This window comes from Phoenix dactylifera, chromosome 9 (genome assembly GCF_051530095.1).
Source record: "Phoenix dactylifera cultivar Ajwa chromosome 9, Ajwa_hap1_PhDact_Kaust_v1.1, whole genome shotgun sequence".
NCBI lineage: Eukaryota > Viridiplantae > Streptophyta > Magnoliopsida > Arecales > Arecaceae > Phoenix > Phoenix dactylifera.
Genome location: NC_143198.1, coordinates 3,897,927 through 3,913,772, shown reverse-complemented (window position 1 = coordinate 3,913,772; position 15,846 = coordinate 3,897,927). Strand labels below are relative to the sequence as shown.

Sequence of the window (15,846 nt, the reverse complement as noted above, 5' to 3'; positions counted from 1 at the left end):
AATCTAGACCGTTACAGGCTATTTCAATCCAAATTCAGCTTAAAATAGGGTTGGGTTAAAAATAAACTCAATCAAGACTAGATTGGATCGAATTAGAATTGAGAGATATGAACACTAGATTGGATTAACCCAAATCAAGCCGTTCAAGGGCAGTCCCAGCGGTAGCCTTGTGATTTCTCCACCTCGAGTAAGCTGTTCTTAGCCCCGTCTTCTAAACACCTTCCTCCCTCGCTCGCTCTCTCTCGCTCTGTCACACTCGTTCTGTCGATTGTTTGGAAATTGGCGCAGAGAGACATTCAGCGTGCGATTGCGGAGGAGAGAAGAGAAAATGGAGGATGACGGTGTTCCACTTCTTCAACTGCGCCATCCTCACCTTCGGCCCTCATGCCGTCTACTTCTCCGCCACTCCTCTGTAAGCTCTAAATCCGCCATCTTCTTCTCCAAGAAACCCCTCCTAATTTCCACACCCGACCGATTGGTTTCATACCTTCTTATACTCCGAATCCATCCAATAACAATTCGGAATTGTCGCAAAAACCCTAGGTCTTTAGATTTATGACTCTGCTAATATCTTTAGGAAAATGTGATATGATTGGAATTAGTTGTGATTTGAGAGATGATGCTCGCTGCTCGCATTTGATTTTCTTGAATTTGGTCGGCTCGTGGCAGCATCTATTGTGGATTTATTCCCATGTTGGTTGCAGATTCCTTGAAGTGAATGGTGTAGTTTGGAAAAAGGACCGTGATGTTAAGATTGTGCGTATATTCTTTTGGAAAATTTGATTTTATGCTTTACCCATCCATTTTGGGATTTGATCCCCGCTTGCCTGATGGAGATATTGGGCGTGGTGGAATAAAAGACAAAAATGGCTGCCATATACCACTGTTGCCTGATGTGGCAGACGTATGTTAAGAGAAGGCGTACGATTAGAGATATTGGGTCTCTGGCTGGGATAAATCTTGCAGTGGAAAGAAAGGATTGTTAATTATCGAAGCATCAGTGCTTGGGAATAATGGGGTGTTTGAGATAATGCAGGGCATTTAAGGTGAGGCCATGATGATATTCATTTTTAATTAATGGCTCAAAGGCTGAAATGCCATAAGAACGGGGCAGAAAACAGCGATGGACACAAGCATCTGGATGCTGAAATGATGCATGACAGGGGCAGGGCCCCACGAGAGGAGGAGGCAGTTGGGTGGCACCGGAGAAGAAGGTGGAGGAGGGTCAACGGCCTTCAATGCGGTAGTTTGAGGACAATGTGTGGTCCATCCTGTAATTGGTTCCCACCTCCAGGCCGAGCTGGGGAAGGCGCTAGAGAGGGGGAGTTAGGTTTTCTCCAATCCTCCTTTGTTTCTGACCCATGCTAAACTGCATATATGTGGTCTATTAGCAGCTTTAGGGTCCATTTTATTCATCGCAGTACATGGAAAACCTATGTTGGATGCGACCCCTTTTTGAGCATCAGAAGGGGACAGCCTGTGGAGTGTACCTTACCATGAAAAAACCAGAATGACCCCTTACCATAGAATTTGAATCCTTGGTGTGGTTCCTGAAAAGCTGGATCTGAATTTCATGGTTAGTAGTATGGATATTAGGATGCTCTTATATATTGTGTTTCATTGACAAGAGAATGTAAGTAAACATGGTTGTGAAAAAATGAAAAAGAGAAGCTAGGACCCTTTTTTGGGGGTTCCGAGTTTGAATAAAGATTTCTCCAATATAAAAGTGTTTCTTTCTGTTGACTTTTAAATTTTTTGAGGTAATTTTTTATTTTTTATTTATATTTGAACTTTTCAATTTGATTCCTCATTGCTATGAAGTCATAAATGATGAAGGTATACAAAAATGGAAAAAAGTGAAGTGAATTACTAAGACACACAAAGGAAAAATGAAGAAGGTCTAGAGATGGCAAAGGAGGAAAGGCGTGAAGTAATTATAATGCTATAAATAATAAGCTCAAACCTAGGACATAGATGCAAGGGATGAGGTACCAATATTAGTATCTTACTAATAACATATGGATGGGTAAGGCATGATATCTTAGCATGCCTAGATGCAGTATGCCCCATAGTTCTGGAATGGTAAAAATGAGTTGATGCACCATGTCTGTGTTGGTATCGACACTGGAAGCTGCTGATTTAGTACATTATATAGTAGGTAGGTATCCGTAATTGTCGATACTCAAATTCTTGCATGGATGCCTTTGGCCACTCAATCTTGTTGGAAACATGCCAAAGTGCACTGAAGTGCTGAATTACATAAATCGTGATTAGGTTAGTACTGACTAATCTTAGTTATGTTTGATGGTTCCATATCTATATATTCTTATCTCTAATTTTCAAGTATTAATTTGTAGTTATAATTGCGTATATATCTATCCAACAGTGAGGATTATATTTTGGGTTTTTTGCATGGATACCCTTCTAAATATCGGATTTTGCGTGAATACCCTTCCAAAATTGATATTTGCATGTATACCCTCGTAAAATACTTGTTTTGCTATTCTATCCGCTTTTATTCTTATTTTTGCATATATACCCATGCCATCTAACGCCGTTAAAAAATTAACGGTTTCAAATTAAAATGACTAAAATACCCTTAATGGGTAAGCGTGCAAATAGAAATTTTTATAAGGGTATGCAAGCAAATAGTAACTTTACAAGGATATTCATACAATTTTCTATATTTAGAAGGATATTTACGCAAAACAAATCCTAGTAGATGGAAAGAATTTAGATACATTAATTAATGTGATAGCCTTTATAATCCTGTATTTATTAGGAAATGTATTTGGTTCTATGACCAAAGGCCTATTTCTTTATCATGAATATAACAAAAATATATAATAGGATTTGCAAATTGGCTGCATCTAGATTTACCTCCTGCAATTGATCTGATGATGGGATTAATATCATAAGGGGAGTAGGGTTCAAGCGTGGAAGGATGGCAACAAGCATAGGTTCATAGAATCCAAAGGAACCTCGGCCCGTCAGGATTCTCTCTCTCGATCTATTACACTATTGATACTTCTGGTGTCTCAGTAGCTGGTTTTTTTTTTTTTCCTTCTGTTTTTTTGTTTTTGTTTCTTGTAACTTTTGAAGGGAGAAAGTGAGGGAACACTGAACGAAATATGGGCCGTGTCAATTTTCTGCAATGGAATTGGATTTTGGAAGAAGGTCTGGGATTTTTTTTGTCCTCGTGAGAGGAGAGCTGGGAGACGACAAGTTCCGTCCAATCAGTCATATAGATAAAAAATAGTGTGATATGAAATTTGGCTTGGTAAGTCATGGTTCATCTGTTCTGACGGAAGGTCAATTGCAAGTCTTTCAAGTCATGGGTCACAGACCAGGGAGGAAGGAGGAAGGAGATTGCAATCTCGCCGTCGTGAATGCCCGCGGGCGAATGCCAGCGATCGCGATCTCGCGAGCGCGATCTCCCGGTCGCGTCGCCCGCGATCCCGTGGAGGGGGAGGGGGGGAAGACGGGCGCCGGGGGGAAGCCGGGGGCGGGGGGGAGGGGGTGATGTGGAAGCCGGGCGCGGGGAGTGGGGAAGACGGGCGCGAGGAGGGGGAAGCCGGGCGCGGGGGGTTGGGGAAGACGGGCGTGTTGGGGGGGGGGGGACGGGCACGGTGGAAGGAGGGGGAGCCGGGCGCGGGGGGGTGGGGGGGGGGGGCAGACCGGCGTGGGGGGAGGAAGGGGAGCAAGGATAATAACGTCATTTCATATTTTAATTTTATTTTTAATTAATAAAAATATGATTTTTTTTCACACCGTTAGAACAACCGTTATATTAGGGATATTTGTACAATAACAGAGTTTTACGAGGGTATACATGCAAATACCAATTTTCAAAGGGTATTCACGCAAAATCTGATATTTAGAAGGGTATCTATGCAAAAAACCCTTATATTTTTTGCAAAGATGCATGATAGTTATGTGTACATGCATGATGGCATGGTTGACATTCAACATAAAATATTGAGCTCATAATATAATCAGCTTATGCACTTTTTAGTAATTTGAAATTTGAGCTTATAGTTACTAGTCAAATTACTTTCTGGCAATATTCATGCTTTTGATCAGCAGAACTTATGCCAATTGCTTATTATGGTAAATGGTTGTTCTTTTTCCTTTGTCCTTATCCTATTGATGAATTAGATGATTATGCTTTTTCAAACATCAAATTTATCTGGGTAAGTTTTGCCGCTGTCAAAATTTGGGAGAGCAATACATAACCAGTTTGTATCCCTAATGTTTCTGAAGTCTGGTTTATTATAGATAGATTTTAATGCAGTTTGTCTTAATGCAGATCAGAGTATGATACTATTGAAACTTCTTTCAAAGCTGCTGCTGTTTATCTTGGAACAGCATTAGTGAAGGTTTGTAATCTATTTGCTGTTAATATTCTTGTAAATATATGAAAGAAGGAGAAGTTTATCCCAGAATACCTATAAAAGTAGTGATCTAAGGATATTATTTCTGATAACTGCTTAATACTTCCAAGCGTATATTTATTCAAATATGTATATTTCATCAGCTTCTTTAGCTCTCCAGATCAACATTTTGCTTCTTCCATAGTTGGAGAAAAAGTTTTAAAGTTCTGATTTGACTCACTTGATTGGTGAACAACCATGGGATTTGCAGTTTCTCTTGACACCAACCAATGTGTTAACCTGCAAAAAAGCCAGATTTATTTTTTATTTGAAAATGTGCGAAGGACCTCTTCTCAAAGTTCAAGAAAGCCCTTAAAATCTATGAGAGATGTTCCAGTTAACATATTGTTGAATAAATATGAAGATGTTAAACACAGGCAATGTGAAAATTTGTATTAAATCATCGAAAAAGTCATTTTATAGTTTTCCAATCTTATCATGTCCGGTCTATTGTCTATAATTGGATATTAGAATTATGTTAACATAGCTGTTCATATATTCGTTTTTATAGTCTCATCTTGTTTGTTGATCTGATGTTGATGTAGTGAAATTATTTTTGAATTTTGTTGAGCCACTCAAGAACTAATTATTTATCACTTATTTTCTCTAATGGTTACAGTTCTTTATCAGCAGAAGGTTGCTTGTTACTTCTAATATTGTTTATTCTATAATTGCAGCTTGTTTGCCTGGCAACTTTTCTCAAAGTATCTGAGAATGACAGTTTTGATTCATGTCAGGTAGTTTTGGCATGTTCAGGAGAATGTCTTCATTTGGTTTCATAGTGCTTGAACTTTCAATATGTATTTTTCTTGCAAAAATCCCTCCCTCTCTAGAATGTTATATAACTCCTCAATAGCAGGCTGATTCATTATGCATCATGATTTGCACTAATGCATGCACATTCAACAGTACCACATTATTTTGTTCAGGCTGCATGCTACATGCCATGTACTATCGAATTTTCACATTTGAAATTTCTTGTTATATAGTATGTAAAGATCCTATGATTGCACCTGACTTTGTGAGCAACATTATTTCTGTCCATCTCAGTTGACATATATGCTTGCCAGCATGCTTGTGAATATAATAAAAAAGTCGCTGGATCTTGCAACTATTTGAGAAGAGCTTTGGGATGACAGCCTTCAAAGTTGGTGGGCTTTTACATCAAAAAAGAAAAAAGATAGTGGGCTTTGAATTATTCTCCTCTTTGATGATGGCTTTCATCAGTTGGCAGCTTTTTTTATGCTTGTCAGAGACCAGCCTAACAAATGGAGATTGCCACCAGTTCAGTTATTTGGTCAGGGAAGGGTTACCCACGTCCTTTGATTCTATGTACCCAAAAACAAAGCCAAAGAAACTTGTCATGCTTGCAGCATCTTGGCCTGCTCTCTGATTGAAGCATATGCTCTTCTTTTTTTTTGGTACAAAGCATGTGTTTTTTATATTAATTTAATTTCTCTGCTCCAGCTGAGTACAAATGGAGCAAGCTCAGCCTCTTGTACTTTCAGAACTCTTGCACTGTCATTTAAGTCACTTTTGATTGTAAGTTTTGAGCTAAGCTGACTGGGTGAAGTAAAATTATCAGGTATACCCACAGCAATGTTATAATCATTTACCTGCACCTCCAGTTGTGAAGGTTCTTCTAATTTGTGGTTTTATGCCAATTTTTCCCCCATTAATGAGAGCCTATCCTTTTTTGATCTGCTTGCTTATTATTAGAATCTGCTGACAAGGTTTAGTCTGAGCACTCTACAGAAGGTTGGTATGTTGATGGAATCTCATTGCCCCATAATTTGAAATATATTTTTTATGAGACCTCGCTGTGAAGTCCTCATTGAATTTGATCAGCATTTTAAATCATGTCCTCCACGGATCCAAGTTGGTTTCGGAAAAAACAAAAAAATACAAAAACTTATCCGAAATTTATGTTTGTTACACTTATATTCAATAGTATGTAAAATCTATACTTACATCCGATTAAAGAAATGGATGGCCAAAGGCTGTTGGTTGCATAGTCTGTTGTGAGGTCAGAATACCATCAAGCCCTGCTGCTATCATCTGTGATTAGCTTTAAAAATCATTACTTGCTAATGAACTTTATCAACATTGTCAAGATGATCAGACAGAAGTGGCATTAAGTGAGCAAATTAGTCATAAAACGAGCTTATTTAATTTCATATATCGTTTAATGAATGAATATGAAGTAACAGTGCAACCTGTAATAAAAATAAAAATAAACACCATCTTAAACAACTTTAACATGATTTTTTTTTTTTTTTTCTGATGATGGCATCATTAACATGTTTCTCTGAAACAGCCGTTCTCTTGAAAACACAGAATTGAAACATTGCACTGATCAATATAAACTGCTTTTAATCAAATATCAATCTTTCAACCAATATTCAATTCATCATTCGGCCCCAAATATCCAAAGGAAAATAACAAGGACAATATTATGTTGAAAGAAACTAAGTTGCCATCTTCTACTCAGCTTCCTCTAAAGTTGCTTCCACTCGAAGAAGAACGAAGCCCACGGCCACCCCAATCAACACAAGGCCATTCATGATCGCTGCAATCTTAAAAATCTCATCTGCCGCACTGAAGGTGGAAGAGAGAGCTCCACCTTTGCCCTTCTTTCCCTGCGATAAGGACCTGAGGGAGCTCACAACCATGGCGAAGGACTGGGTAGTGCAAGCTGGAAGGCCGAGGTTGGTTACTTTGTTGTGAGCTTTGAGGCCTCCATAGGAGTTCAGTCCTTCAATGTAACCCACACTGGACTTCTTTCTCATTGAGGAGCTCAGGGTGCACGAGACAGCAGCTGCCGGGAGTGTTGCTGAAGAGAGAGCTGCCATCTCTGAGAGAGCTCACAATCTGCAGCATAAACTATGTTATCAGTTCTGAGAGTATAAAACTATTTGATTCTACGATTAAGTAGTGGAGGACAGAATTATAAGTAGGAATTCAACAAGGAGAGAAGGATGAATGTTTGATACCTGTTGTGTGTTTAAGGCTAAAAGAATGAAGAGGTGGGAAGGAGGAAGGGAGAGGAGTATTGCATGATAAAGGGAGGGCGAGTTTTGGATAAGGTGAGAGGAAGGATGTTTGGCTGCCAAAGAGATTACATCCTCACTTTGGAGAAGAGTTTAAATGTTGGCCAGGAAAATTGGAGGTCTAAAATTATAGGCACTTGATGAGACAAGTCAGAAGTTAGGTCTGCCTCTTTTTTTCCTCCTGGAAGAGAAATTTGTGAATAATTTGTTATCAGCGATGGGTATGACAAATTCTTGGATAAGATGGGTTAAGATAGGATAATTTTTTTATTGGATAAATTAATTTTATCTGATAATTATATTGTCTAGTCTTGATTGAAAGATACAAATACCTCACTATTTGTATTTACTTTTTCATAACAAACTAGTATTTTTGAATATTTCTACAAAATTAGGTTAAAATTTTTATAGAAATTGGACAGGTTGCCCTTGCATTTTTGAAGAACTTATCCAAATACGATCCAGATTCTAGCTTTTGGGCTGTAGAAAGAAAAAAAATCTACTCAAATTATATGAGATTTGAATTGAATGGTGTTTGGTTGATACGGGGTTATGCTTAAATAATCTGTCTAATCCATAAAGTCTGTAGGATTTTCAGCTCAATTCTATATAAATATCGAAACGTATCCTAAAAATAGAATAAAATATAAGAACAATTCTAGTTTCATGGTATTTAAGATATTATTGATTCCTGAATATTCTTGTTCTACCAAAATATCGGAGATTAGCAATTTGAGGCTATTTCTAGACATGTTTGCCATTTTTTTAAGAGATAAAGCAGGAAGAGGATGAATAAATAGCTTATTCTACCCTTTTGTAATGTATATTAGACCTTAATAATTTGTGTATCAGATATATTTTTTTCTCATCATCCAATATCCATGCACACCGATATCCTCTTCACCCCCGGAGAGCCACATAGAAATGTCTACGCGGACAGGTACGTCGGACTAACTCTCCATTCGAGGGAGTCGAAGCTTTAGAACGATTTCCCATCATACACAAAGCTTATCAAATCAACGGCCTAATTTTCTCGATCGGCTGCTCTCCTTGGGGCGCAAAATTATCGTTTCGCCCTCTACCGTCTTTTATTGTGTCGCCACGCCCTCCCAGAAAATCCCTAAACCCTCGAAGCCAGCAATCCCCGGAGCCTCAGCTTCTCTTTCTTTCTCGAAATGGCTTGGCGTGGGTCGATCTCCAGATCGCTGCACGCCGCAGCGCGGTCGTCCTCCTCCTCCCTCCGTTCCCGGCCGGCTCCCCCCCGCCTTCGCCCTCCGCCGCTTGCCTCCCCTCGGCTCCCGCGCCGCCGCCTCTCTTTCGCCTCTCCCAGGTAAATCCGTCCATTTTCTCCCGATTTCCTCTGGTTGTCGATTTCTCAAGTGGCTTTTTCCGGCAGGACTTTGGGAGAGCTAGGGTGCGCCCAGTCTCTCCTCCCGCTCCACAGCGTGGTCGCCGTGCCCCGCCTCACCTCGCACCTTTCCGTCAGCGCGAGAGCGTGCTGTGAGCTCTCTCAGGGTACCTTTCGTCGCACTTGTCAAGATCGCTAGTTATCTCCTTTCTTTGTGAGTCTTGTCATCGGTCTAGTCTTGCTTTTCTAGGATGTCAATTGCATGATTGAAAGAAAATAAAAGGCTATCTTTTTTTATGTTGTTTTGAATCGATACTTATATGATACGATGGGATCTTGCATTAGATGGTTAGGGTTTTTGAGATGCTTGTTTTTATTGTTTTTGGGATTGGGATTTGATAGGGAAAAATGGAAAAGATGGTTGATGCAAGAGACAGGCTGGCATTCGGTGGGAAGCATTGATTTCTAAGTTGATGTAGGTTCCTCTTTTCTTAATTGCTCTTCCTGCAGTGAATGGATAGGAAAGTTTAAATTTAGAGAGAAAACTTGGAAAGTTGAATGATTTGAAGAGTAAGAAAAAGAAAACACAATCATGTTTTGCAAATTACATGTGACTGATGAATCTGGTTCCCTGTATTGTTTACCTTATAAGTATTGATGTGAATGCATCTCTTACGTTTCTGACATTTTTTTAAGTGATATATGTATGTATGTATGTATGTATGTATGTATGCATGCATGCTTTGTTTTACATTTTAATGTTTAAATTTGATGTAATTAGTTTAGAGATAGATCAACATGTCTTTACATGTCCGTATTGATGCATTGTCTTATTTGTCTCTTTCTTGGATTAACTAGAAGTTAGTACTTTGTTATTTCTCCATCTTTCACTGCAATATTTAAATGAGTATCAGGATGAACTAATTAAAGTACTTGTGAGACCATTTGAGGTCTCCTTTACTGACTGACAAAAAGGGTATATTAAATAGTGTTTAATTGGGAGTTGCAGTGACATTTTTTTTACCGCCATCTTTTGTTGATCATTGTTGCATACTTCTGAGATGGCTTGTATTAGAAGGTTAAGACTAGTCTATTCTTTTCTTAACTTATCGTTTTATTTGAATTCATTTTTGGTTGATTTGAGGTAATTGGGATTGAGATTTGATAGGGAGGAATGGGAAAGATGGGTGATGCAAGAGAGAGGACAGGATTCAGTGAAAGCAGGAGGATGGTGATGTTGTGTCAACCACTGTAGGTTTTCTCTTTCCTAACGGTTATTCCAAAAGTAAATATGTAAGATTAAAAGAAAAAGTATGCATAGCAGAAAATAAAGTTGGACAAAAGTATAAACATAACTCTTTGGTAAAGATGATTTTGCCTAACACTGGATCTTTCTTTTGATGTTGTACTAAATTGGTAGCTCATGCTAGTTCAGCATAATGTAGTAAAGCAACAACATAGTACATGCATATTTTCTTTTCTCTTTTTCTTTTCTTGGGCCACTTTGCGGAGGTTGTTGTTGTTGAACATTTTATTCTGTTTTTTAATTCTTCAAGAAATTTTATCGTTTATCTTGTTGGTCATATATGAATATAAAGAAGTGAGCTTTTCATGCATTCAAATTGATGTTCCCCTTATCCATGTTCCCCCTTGGTCCTTTTGCTACCTTTCTCTATTTGAGTATTATGTTTTGAAAGCATGAAACTCTGCGTAGCATTTAGTTTTGATTTTCCGCAAAACATGAAAGTGCATGTTGCCTAATGAAGTTAATTTTTTAGGACTATCATTGGTGTTAGATTTATTAATTTGACATTTAATGATGAGTCATAGTTAGCAGCTACATATCAAGGTTATCATCAATGTTGTCACTATCATCAATATTGATATCATCGCTAGCATCATCATTTATATCGTTACTATTATCAATATAATATCATCAAGACTATAACCTTTAGAATTGTCATCACTGAACTTGTTCAGAAATATCATAAAGAAAGGAACATAGGAGTTTGTCATTAGGTATTTGACCAAACAGCATCTTCTGATTCCTACAGAACCTATCACTAAAATACCCCTTAAAAGGTATATGGTTAAGTAGAGGGGATCCCTTGTACAGCTTGAGATATGACCAATTTCAACAATCATTTGGCTGATTTTGTTGATTTTTGTGAGCATGGCAGAAGAAACATCCTCATTACTGAATAAAAGAAACACCTACTACTCAGTTGATGTCCTTTTGCTAAAGCTGATTCATATCTAAGCTTGAATTAACCAATTGCCGCCTTATTTCACTGTCTTGTAACACTTCTTATCGAGAACCAATTGTCAATGTTTCAAGATGTTACCTTATGGTTATGTTACATGCTTTTTCCTATGACTTAGATGGAAAGTTATGGGACAAATACTTAGAACTTCAATGTAGTGTACCATGCAAACTTTAACTGGAATTTTTATGAAAATGAGGCTCTTGTCAATGTTGATGGCTAAGAGATGCCCTGTTCTATTGTTGTTGCTGTTGAAATGGAGAGAGATAAAACAAGGAATCTAAAAATGAAATGGTGCTTGATGAATAGTGTTGGGGTGCCTCTAGCTTGAGAGCAACTTACATCCTTGAGGTATGGTGGAAAATCATAAAATGACATTAAACCTTGCAGTGGCACATGGATGGTATGACAGATGGTCTAGGTAAATATGTTAGGTGCAGACATTTATGTGGTTGTCTAATAAATCCACACTTGAGAATAATTGAAGTTTATGTGTTGCCCAATCGAGGATAGAAAGTGGAGTAGGATTAAGTTATGCAGTGGATATGTGAAGTAAACATATGAGGAGGCACTGTCATAATAAAAAAAAAGGGGGCATATATAAGATCTGTTGGGGAAATAGTTAATCTGTATTATTAACTGTTAACTTTTCACTCTTTGGCACCACAAAAAAAATAGTAATGTATTTCGGGGAGGTGGCTACATTGGAAGAAATATTGCTAGTTTTGTGGAATGAGTCTTTGTGATTTCTTGCTGATATATTTTTCTTTCTTTCTTGGAGATTGGGGGTTTGTACACGGTTTATATAAAATCATTTGTGATGCAAAGGGGCTATTGAGACTCTAAGTTTGTTATTGGTATGTGATGGGGTTATCCTAGGCGCTGACTTAGATAGTGCATCTTCATGTTTGTTTTCTCAATGGAGGTGGAAATGATTGATGATAGCTTGCCCCCAATTGTCCCTTTGTGGCCTTTTGTACATTCTGGTGCATTATGAAGTCTTTTGCATTTGTGAGAACTTTTGCATTTCTGAAAATCTAAAAGGCAGAATGTTCTGTAATGGTATGGGACTATCTCTGTTTTATAACGAAACTTTGGAGTTTGAACCTTTTTAGTGAGGGCATTTATTATGTGAATGTATTTTGACTTAATGCTATCTTATAAGCATGATGACAACCTGGTATATGCTATTTCATAGTGTCCATTACTGATAAAACACATTGGATAACCATAGTTAAATTGTATGTGAGTGTAAGCTTGTTGTTTTGAGATTGTTAAGCATTGAATGTATTTCAAATTGAAGATGGCACTGATTGTAGATTTGGATTTCCTTCTTTTTTTAGGTCTCCGAATGTATAATAGTGTCAACTGCATATATTGTGATAAATTTCTACCTATGGTCAACCTCCAAACTTTATGCATATATTTGGCAGCTATTCTCACATCATCGTGGTTCTCGTTGCATTTTCTAGATTTGGGTGTCCTATTGATTTTTATGTGTACTTATCTATGTTAGATATACTTGGGTTCTTGGGCTGGGTGTAGGTGTGTGTCTAAGCGTTGGATCCTTTCAATATCAAAAAAAAAAAAAAAAAAAAAAAATCTTGCCATGCTGTGTTGAAGAATCACCAACTTCTATGTTGAAGTGTTGGTGCAGTTAGTTTAGGCTAAATCAAAGAGTCTAGGAAATATGAATACTTGTTGTATTTGCATATTTTGGAAAAAATGAAGATTTGAATTTATGGTTCTGCCTAAGAATTGATTGAAATTTGAAACACAAAATCATATGATAGTTATAGGAGGTTCAAAAGGGAAAGATTAATGATATATGCAAGAAGTCAAGGAGATTAGGGACAGCAAAAAAAAAGAAGAAAGATGTGGACCTTTAAATATGCTTAAAGGATGAAGGTGGTGAAGTCCTTTGGGGAGCTTTGAAAAGATTTAGAAATACAAAAGATACTTGATTCTGTAAATGAGGATTAGTGACGAGCTTTTGATTAGCAACATATTTATGCATATGGTTGATAGCAGTAGATCAGGTTTGTGCTTGCAAGCTATTAAAATTAAGGATTTTCAGGATGAAGTATGTTAAGGTTTCAAAAGTAGATGAGAAGTGCATAATGGATGGATATAGTGGAGCATATATAGTTGATTTGGCTAGTGGATCATATTATAAAGGTTTCGACCAGCGGTAGAATGTGAAACGAAGTTAAAAGCACAGTATATTTTAGACTAAAGGGAATACAAATAATTTGCAAACTAGTCGAACAAATGCTAAACTGGGGTATCCAAAACCTAATCCTGATTCATGCTTGGAAGGTTGCTGTCAAGGTAAATCTCTTTACTCAGGTAGTTGATGGAATATTTTAGAGCAATGAAACACCTACATGCGGTTTTATTGATATCTTAGGCATATTCTGATACCAAGAGAGCGCATTTGGAGGTGTTCTGGAAGAAAAACCTATATGGTGTATGTACTGATAGTGTGAAAGACATGAGGAACAACTCTGCGAACTACCTATGGGGAGGATAGGAAGCTTCCAGCATGAGTAAGTCTTCAGCAAGGGCTAGGCTTTGACTGCTGACCTTATGAAAGTTACTTTTGTTGTTAAGTATCTGATAACATGGGAGGTCCCTGAGTGCATGTTAATCAAAAGGTTCAGGATTATTTGATGAAGTTTAATTTTTTTAATTATTTAAGTATAGGAATAGATGTTTCAATGTTAGGCGAACTCAGGATTTAGTAATGTGTTTGAACTCAAACATACACGTGATCTTGAGAGAGCCTGAATGATTTCTAAAACAATGCTGAAGGATGTGGATATAGAAAAGAATTTCTATATTATTACGAAGGGCAATATTAATGAAGTTTAAATGGTATTTTGGATCTTTATGATCATTGGAATCATCGAGGAAAAAGGAAACTTGTCAAGTTATGGAAATGAATGGTCTTCAACAAGAAATTGTGCGATGAAGATGTTGAGACTGATGTGTGGTACCAGGATGTATAAAGAGAAATGAATCTTGCACTAGGTTATAGGAAGAAGCTTGTGAGTAGCACCAATAGAGGATAAAGTGATGAGTGGCTATTTTTGCCATGTGAATTGTAGGATAAAGATGATCGCAGTTAGTAGGTGCTGGATTGAAGGGACAGCATAGATGAAAAGGACAGACCATATTTGTGCAGGCATGACCAGGAAAATTGAAGATTTTAGTTGAGCTGTTTTGTGTTTATGCTCTGCCCATGTCTTGAGTTCATGGACTCTTTTCCAGTTTCAAATAATTACGTGATATGCAAACTGAGATTTCGTTAAGTTACCCAGCTTTGGGCAAAATCGTGGAATTGTACTGGTGGAGTAGCTGACTCGCACACTTGAGTTCTTCTCCACAGATGTTATTCAGTCCCATGGGCGGTGAACTTTCCCTACGAAAAAAACATTTTGCCTACTTCCAGCAAATAGAGAGAAGAAACTTGAAGGTGTAATATCAGTTGACCATCTTACAAAAGCACATAAAGTTGAACTATATGGTGTAGTTAGTCTTCATTTATTATTCTGACCATTGAAATGACATCGAAGATAGTCCCATCACTGAGTATCACTTCTGCCCAAAACATTTTTGCAGAAATCTATTAAGCAACTCATTTGAGCTTTGTTTTGTTATGTTTTGTTGGTATTTGATTCCATGTAAGTGAAGACATTGAATGTGTCTTATCCTTCCCAGTAGTAGTTTTCGGTAGACGTGGAAAAATAACTGGGTGCTGATAATCTCGCCTGTGGGATATTTGAAGTTATAATCTTAAATCTTAAAATGTTAAGGGAATTGACTTTAATCACAACATATGATTGTTGAAAGATTTAACTCTTATGACCTCTTAAAAGCAATAAAAAATGTCTAGATGCAAAGATGGAAGTAATTGCATTGATTACTCTAACATTTTAGTTAATTTCTAGTTTAATTGAATCATAATGACATTGTGTTGGCTGTATGTACATCAGGGAACATTGAGAGAGTGATTTTTACCTAGGCCAAACACCTATACATGCCACCTGTCTTTTGTTTTTTTTTCTTTAGTCATCTGATATAGTATTATCAGACCATTAGATATCAAACATGCATGGAATATTAGATTTAAGTCATGTCTGTGCTATACAGCAGCATAAATTATTATCCTGGAGGAGCTTGTCAAAAGAAAAGTCCTCATGATTTTTTGAGATCACATGCGCCAGCTTATAATGTCTGACTGTCTTGTTTGATTGAAATCACCTTTTTTACCTTTGGTGGGTAACAGTTTGACTAAGGCATGGTTAAATTACTTGCTGAAATCTATGTTCCCCATTGGGCAGGTACTTGAAGGCAGTAAGATCTCGTTAAAAGCATTTGGAGCAGTCATCATAGGGTTGTTTTCGAAATCTTTGAGCTATATCATCTAGCAGCTGGAGTAGGACAAACCTATGAACGGTTTTGCATATTTTGATAAACTTTGAATTTTCCCAATTCTTGTGGTTGATTAACTATAATTTTTTGGTAAACCGCTGAGGATAAAATCGCATTGATGTTCATCATGCCACTGGGACTCTCAATGCATGTCATGGATTCTGTCTGCTTTTGTTTCATGTGGTACTATGCAATTGGCACTGTGCATGTTTGAATTTGTGGTTGGGTCCTTGAAATGCAATGTCAAGCGCAACTGTTGAGATCCAGAGACTAATGTAGGTTGATATGCAGATCAGGTTACTTTATGTTATTGT

The 15,846-nt window shown here is 37.5% G+C and overlaps 3 protein-coding genes across 17 annotated transcripts; 2 read left to right on the top strand and 1 right to left on the bottom strand.

Annotated features, from left to right (window-relative positions):
* LOC103723890 (uncharacterized) lies at positions 1-6,133 on the top strand. 3 transcript variants are annotated; one of them, XM_088704020.2, is made up of 5 exons: positions 1-187; positions 289-412; positions 4,310-4,379; positions 5,111-5,170; positions 5,484-6,133. In XM_088704020.2, exons 2-5 carry the CDS (start codon positions 336-338, stop codon positions 5,550-5,552), a joined length of 276 nt encoding a protein of 91 aa, XP_088560146.1. In that variant the 5' UTR covers positions 1-187; positions 289-335; the 3' UTR covers positions 5,553-6,133. The 3 variants fall into 3 exon arrangements, with proteins under 3 accessions (XP_088560146.1, XP_008813188.1, XP_089781357.1); XM_008814966.5 differs by lacking the exon at positions 1-187 and having other exon boundaries at positions 194-412; positions 5,504-6,133; XM_089925231.1 differs by lacking the exon at positions 1-187 and having other exon boundaries at positions 194-412.
* Positions 6,134-6,786: 653 nt separating this feature from the next.
* LOC103723892 (uncharacterized) lies at positions 6,787-7,590 on the bottom strand. The gene is made up of 2 exons (XM_008814967.5): positions 7,427-7,590; positions 6,787-7,304 (listed from the first exon to the last, which is right to left on the bottom strand). The coding sequence occupies exon 2, from the start codon at positions 7,283-7,285 to the stop codon at positions 6,917-6,919; it is 369 nt and encodes a 122-aa protein (XP_008813189.1). The 5' UTR covers positions 7,286-7,304; positions 7,427-7,590; the 3' UTR covers positions 6,787-6,916.
* An 826-nt stretch (positions 7,591-8,416) lies between these two features.
* LOC103723893 (uncharacterized) lies at positions 8,417-15,699 on the top strand. 13 transcript variants are annotated; one of them, XR_015968631.1, is made up of 5 exons: positions 8,417-8,813; positions 8,880-9,045; positions 9,234-9,306; positions 10,000-10,082; positions 15,442-15,699. XR_015968631.1 is itself a non-coding variant. In XM_088704019.1 (3 exons), the coding sequence occupies exons 1-3, from the start codon at positions 8,659-8,661 to the stop codon at positions 15,447-15,449; spliced, it is 282 nt and encodes a 93-aa protein (XP_088560145.1). In that variant the 5' UTR covers positions 8,417-8,658; the 3' UTR covers positions 15,450-15,699. The 13 variants fall into 13 exon arrangements, 6 of the variants coding, with proteins under 6 accessions (XP_088560145.1, XP_008813190.1, XP_089781356.1 ...); XR_015968635.1 differs by lacking the exon at positions 9,234-9,306 and having other exon boundaries at positions 8,880-8,998; XR_015968636.1 differs by lacking the exon at positions 10,000-10,082 and having other exon boundaries at positions 8,880-8,998.
* The last annotated feature ends 147 nt before the right edge of the window (positions 15,700-15,846 follow it).

Bases quoted from the DNA above. Each gene is read 5' to 3' on its own strand.
- LOC103723890 (XM_088704020.2), top strand. From the start codon at position 336: ATGACGGTGTTCCACTTCTTCAACTGCGCCATCCTCACCTTCGGCCCT. The intron at 4,380-5,110 runs GTTTGTAATCTA...CTATAATTGCAG, and splicing joins TTGGAACAGCATTAGTGAAG to CTTGTTTGCCTGGCAACTTT. The intron at 5,171-5,483 runs GTAGTTTTGGCA...TGTCCATCTCAG, and splicing joins ACAGTTTTGATTCATGTCAG to TTGACATATATGCTTGCCAG.
- LOC103723892 (XM_008814967.5), bottom strand. From the start codon at position 7,285: ATGGCAGCTCTCTCTTCAGCAACACTCCCGGCAGCTGCTGTCTCGTGC.
- LOC103723893 (XM_008814968.5), top strand. From the start codon at position 8,659: ATGGCTTGGCGTGGGTCGATCTCCAGATCGCTGCACGCCGCAGCGCGG. The intron at 8,814-8,879 runs GTAAATCCGTCC...TTTTTCCGGCAG, and splicing joins CTCTCTTTCGCCTCTCCCAG to GACTTTGGGAGAGCTAGGGT.